The sequence below is a fragment of the Austrofundulus limnaeus genome, unplaced genomic scaffold (genome assembly GCF_001266775.1).
Source record: "Austrofundulus limnaeus strain Quisiro unplaced genomic scaffold, Austrofundulus_limnaeus-1.0 Scaffold538, whole genome shotgun sequence".
NCBI classification, from domain to species: domain Eukaryota; kingdom Metazoa; phylum Chordata; class Actinopteri; order Cyprinodontiformes; family Rivulidae; genus Austrofundulus; species Austrofundulus limnaeus.
The window spans coordinates 249,287-254,637 of record NW_013952940.1 but is presented as its reverse complement, the minus strand read 5'-3'; the positions used below and the strand labels follow the sequence as shown (position 1 = coordinate 254,637).

The 5,351-nt window shown below is 41.2% G+C and overlaps 2 protein-coding genes across 2 annotated transcripts in view; one reads left to right on the top strand and one right to left on the bottom strand.

Moving 5' to 3' along the window:
* ttc3 (tetratricopeptide repeat domain 3) overlaps positions 1-1,223 on the top strand; it is a gene marked incomplete in the record, with an annotated part of 26,510 nt that extends 25,287 nt beyond the window's left edge. Inside the window, 3 exon segments of the mRNA XM_014026261.1 lie at positions 604-747; positions 831-923; positions 1,019-1,223. Coding sequence (XP_013881715.1) covers positions 604-747; positions 831-923; positions 1,019-1,129 — 348 coding nt within the window.
* Positions 1,224-1,347: 124 nt separating this feature from the next.
* On the bottom strand, positions 1,348-3,421 carry vps26c (VPS26 endosomal protein sorting factor C; the record flags this gene model as incomplete). Its single annotated transcript, XM_014026263.1, is given in 6 exon segments — positions 1,348-2,171; positions 2,247-2,399; positions 2,465-2,615; positions 2,916-2,990; positions 3,071-3,151; positions 3,272-3,421. Coding segments are annotated over 6 exon segments (693 nt in total), but the record flags the coding sequence as incomplete, so codon positions are not given.
* Positions 3,422-5,351: the final 1,930 nt, after the last annotated feature.

The window sequence follows — 5,351 nt, the reverse complement described above, 5'->3', positions numbered from 1 at the left end:
AAGTAATATTTAATAGTTTGTGTTAAATTGTAGCATGATTCAACAGAGCTAAACTCTGTATAAATGCTCCACAAGCTAATATCTGCTAACAGTTCAATAAACAACAGTGATAACATGGACTTTATAAGATAATTTTAATTTTAAACTGTTACATTATGTTCTGCTCAGATCACWTTGAGCTAAATAAGATCAAATCTGCTGACTTGTTGTAAAATGAGACGTTTTCCTGTTTATCTTCTGTTAATAAATCCATAACAAAAACAGCTTTTCTGACATTATTTAAAACATTAGATAGATTATATAAACTATAAAATATTATTAATAGGGGTTATAGGGATTAATAGGGATTTCTACATCATCAGTCCTTTATTTCTGCTCTGTTGTCAACATGTACAGTGATGGGAAATCCAGAGTCTTGACCGTTTAGCGTTAGCCGTTAGCTTCAGCAGCTGATCACACGGTCACATGGTTTCTGAGCTCCAGCTGTTCTACAGAACCTCCTTGGTGAAACCAGAGTTTTACATGATCAATAATAAATGTTTGTAAATAAAAACAGTGAAACTTTGTGATTTTTATTCACTTCCTGTTTCAATGTCGCTACAGGAAAGACTGAACTCCATCAGAGCCAGCATGGGGGGGCGATCCAGTCCAGCTAAGACCACCAGTGCAGCTCAGCTCTCCAGCCCACCCTTTGCCACCCAGTACCCGGTGTGGCAGTCAGTCGCACCCAAGAGGACTAAAAACCCAGTGAGTCCAACATCCAAGGATGAATTCAAATACTGGTTTAATCTTTTCACATTAAAAGTCTTTTCTGTACGTCATGAATCCAGCTGAACGTGGAGGACCCGTGTATCATCTGCCATGAAGACATGAGTCCAGAAGACACCTGCGTCCTCGAGTGTCGACACAGCTTCCATGAAGAGGTGAGCCAGTCTCAGATAAACCCTCTGGTTTGTTTGAACATAGAAACCTCACTGGGTTTAATGAGCTGTTCTGGTTCTGTTCTGGTTCTGTTCAGTGCATCAGGTCCTGGCTGAAGGAGCAGAGCACCTGTCCCACCTGCAGGAACTACGCCCTGCTGCCCGAGGACTTCCCCGCTCTGCTGGGCCGCAGACGCCAGGCCCCCTGAGGCTCCACTGCCAAATTAATCCTTTTTATTTTTCTATTTTAAATTTTAACTTTTTGTTTTTTTTCTTTAAAACATGCAGAGGCCTTCAGTTTGACCTTAAAACTCTGATTTAAAATAAATGTTCTGGTTCAGACCGATGTCGTTTCAACAGTTTATTTCACACAAACTTGTGCTTCAAATAAATGTTTACTGAATTAATCATTTAAAAACAGTTTTTATAACAATGAAATGTTTATATTAAGTCATTACAAACCATTTCTTTAAACCTAAAAACAAGTTTAAAGTTTAAAGACACTGATCCAGCTGGGTTTGTTTAAACATGTCTAAAGTTGTGATGTTTACACTGACATTCAGGGCTGTCCAAACATTTAGTCACACGGGACAAAATCATAAAGTCAGAAGAACCTGAGGCCCAAAAATATTATTTTTTTACCTGCTCAACAATAAACTAAGCATTGAATACTTAAAGTAGTCAGATTTATTGCTGGAAATGGATGTGTAAATTAATCTAGATTAATTAAATTGCAGGTTTCCCTTACTGAATTTATTTTTTCTTTCAATTTTCTACGTTTCAGCTGGGGAATAAATAACCCAATTTAGTCGATTCTGATCAATAAAATCAGGATTTAGGTCAATATTTTGTTAAATTCTTGACGTATTCAGACTCATTTAATGAATTAAAAGCGGATGGGACGGCAGCAAAATCAGCTTTTGAGTAGAAGTCACCAGATGTGGAAAAAGCTACGAGTGGTTATTTAAAGACATCATTGGTGTTAATATTTTTTATTGTAAGATTTTAATTGTCCCTAATAAATAGAAAGTCTACATCAAACAGCTGTGCCGGGAGCAAATTACTATAATTCTTGAACTGAAGTCAGGGGCCACAAATGGTCCCCGAGCCACACTTTGGACATCCCTGATGTAAAGCCTGATTGGTTTCTGTGGGTTTGAAGGTCAGTTCAGGTCCGACACAGCTTCAGAGGGAAGTTCTCTGTGATCAGATGATCATCRTGAAGAACGACGACGACGTTGATTTCAAACTCTGAAGAACAAAAACAAGTCTGGTTAACATCTAAAGGTGTCGTTCACAGCTGCGGTCAGGACGGGTTTCACTGACCCACTTTGAAGTTGGTGGTCTCCAGCGTGGGGCAGGTGAACAGGCGGGGGAAGATCATGTAGATGGGAATGGAGAGGCCGTGACAAACGTCTCCCTCTGCGATCTGGATGTTCTGGATCTCTGTGGAGTCTCGGGCGTATCCTTCAGCACAACCTGACCACAGAGAGAAGCTCCAGTTCTGCTACGAATCATCCAACAAGCCAGCGTCCTGAACTCACCGCAGGTCTCCACACGAACCAGCTGCAGCTCCATGCTCTTAATGGGGACGTCTGATTTCTCCACCATCACCTCTCCGGTCAGCGGCCGGCTGATCTCACAGTTTGTGGCGTCTAAATGACCTCGGATCAGAAACTTTGGCAGAGAGCTCCTCTAAATGTACAAACAAATGAGTTAGGTGTTAACAGTGTTGTACAAAGTACCTCAAAGTGATACTTGAGTAAAGGTACAAGTATCTTATAAAAGAATAAAACTGGAGTAACAACTTTCTACTTCTTACCTTTTAAAAAAAGTAGTGAGTAGAAAGTACAGATAATTGTGTAAAAATGTGTAAGAGTAAAAAATTACTCAAGTAAAGTACAGATAACCAAAATTTCTACTTAAGTACAGTAACAAAGTATTTGTACTTAGGGTGTTAAATAAAAAGTCATGAAAGTAGTTTTATTCGCTCACCTCTCTGATGTTCTGTAAAGTGTCGGGAGTGATGGTGAAGTCGACCGGAGCRGAGACAGGTTTTGCTTTTTGTGGCTGAAAAACGACAGCGTTTTAAGGAACGTTTCTTTTCCAGCAGACTCACAAATGATTGACAGAGCGCAGCGTGGACTCACCAGGCTGTGSACGATGAACTCACAGTTCCTGCTCAGGTCTTTGGCCAACAGAGAGCGCTTCATGTCACAGCGCAGGGTGTACTGCAGACCCAACAAACATTAAAGAATTACTTTCTCACGTTTGAAACAACCATGTGGTGCTTTTAAACGCGGGGTCTGAGTAAGTTGTACCAAAACACAACTGAATATAAACCGACGGACCTGGATGTTGACGAAGACACCGTGGTAAGTCTCATAAAGCACTTTGTTGCCTTTTGTGTGCAGAGGAAACTCAAACGGGATCTCCGTCTTTCCTCCTGGGATTTTTCCTGCTTTGGCCACTTCGATGTTGCTGCTGATCAGCGGGATGGGCTGAAACACATCGAAAAATCTGCTTTACCACAGTGAAACATCAAGATGTTGGATTAACTGGAACGTGTCAAGAGTTACCAAAATCTGACAGAAAAACTTGAGTTTTGCCATGTTTTATTATTTTAATAATTTTAAATTAACTCTGCACTGAACTGGATTCGTCTCAGATTTGATCAGTTAATTGAGGAGTARTATGAACTAGAAAATTGAAGAAATTTAAAARGGSCTTGCCCAAGTGTGCCTAACTTGAAAMCAAAACTTGGCCTAAGAAAACCAGAAACCCMTAAGAACTGCCTAAAAYCTAAATCYCTTCAGAGGTTAACAAAGSTCATCAATATCCAGTTTGGAGCAACCAGTGGTATTTTAYAGGGCTAAAATGATTTGCTTTAATCATAATCACTGTGCAAACTACAACTTTTAGTAATAAACTTSATACTGCGCCCTTATTTTGAAAATCCGAACRGGTTACATCCGGTTCGAATTGCGTCGGCCAGGATTGCGCCCTCTGCTGSTCCGGATGTATGAAAAATGGGACTTGTGGCGGCAGGCGGTTTTTAGTTAATTACTCCGCARTAGTAWTTTGAATCAAAAAGTTCTTGAAAAGCACACTTCTCCACTCCATGACGGTCTTTTTGATGTGACTGTTGTGGGGGTACATGCTACGGTTCGAGCCGCATTAAAAGTGGTGGAAGAAGAAGAATAAAGAAANAAGTTTGTGTTAATTATACTTGGCTTATACTAAAAGCCAAGTATAGTGTAAGATAAACTTGGTTAAGTATATAAGTACACAAAAAGCAAACTGGAAGTATACTTTTTTATTTTAAGTTTAAAATGAGTATACTTAATGGGTACTTGCGTATACTAGTTTTTGCTGAGAAGAAACTGTTCAGATCTGCATTTCTCATTAAAGATTTAAAAATATATTCCAACTTAACCCAGATTAAGAGCTTATTTTAAGCCAGCATATATTCTGCTCATCTGAACCTGAAAGAGATTGATTTATTTTCTGCTGCAGCTACTTTGCTCAGATCTTGGAGGAGCACGGCCCGCTCTCTGCAGAGGACCCTCTGCTGGTGGCAGAGCTGCAGCACTTCCCTGCCGTGGCCAAGCAGAAGATGGAGGCAGCGGGAGGTTTCGAGGCCTTCCTCCTGGAGTCGCTGCGTTTCATTAAGATGGGCCGCTGCATCGGGCTGGCCAAACACGCCGTGTCCCTGCAGCAGTCGGAGCGCGGCGCCAGCCTGGACGACCTCGACGAGATAACCGACTCTGACTGTAACTTTTCTGCTCTGGATTTGTACACAGCAAGGCCTTTCCCAGACTATCAGCAGAGTTACTCCTCTGCAAACACAGGACTCCCTCCCCTCCTCCCAAACCCTTATTTATCTTACTGCCAGGCAGGAGGTGACGTTCATTCCCACTGGACTAASCAAGCCTCGAACCTTTTACCCAGCGCTCACATAGAGCCGCAGCTCGACCCCCTCGATACAGATTTTTCAGTTTTGGAAACCAATCCGACATTAGAGGAAACCGTTTTTATGCCAAAGGATGAAAACCTTTTCCAGAGACATGCAGCGGTGCAGGTGACCTCATTWAAAATTAAACTCACAGTGAAATGTTTCTGCAGAAATCCACCGTGACGTTTGATCTGTTGTTCTCAGACATGTCGGGAGGCTGCGAGCAGCGTGGCCGTCAATACTCAACTTTATCAGCTCTTTGAGAAATGCCAGGTTAGTCTGATTTAATATCTGCACGTAAAATACGGCTGAGAAGTCAAAATATTAATAAAAAATGGTTGGAGGTACAAATAAAAACCTCTAAATATACTGCTTTAATTAAAACAGCTTTTATTTTGAAGGAGAGGAAACATAAATAGCCTATATGCCACGGACCGGTCCAGCACTTGATGCCACTCCCAACACTTCCAGTTCAC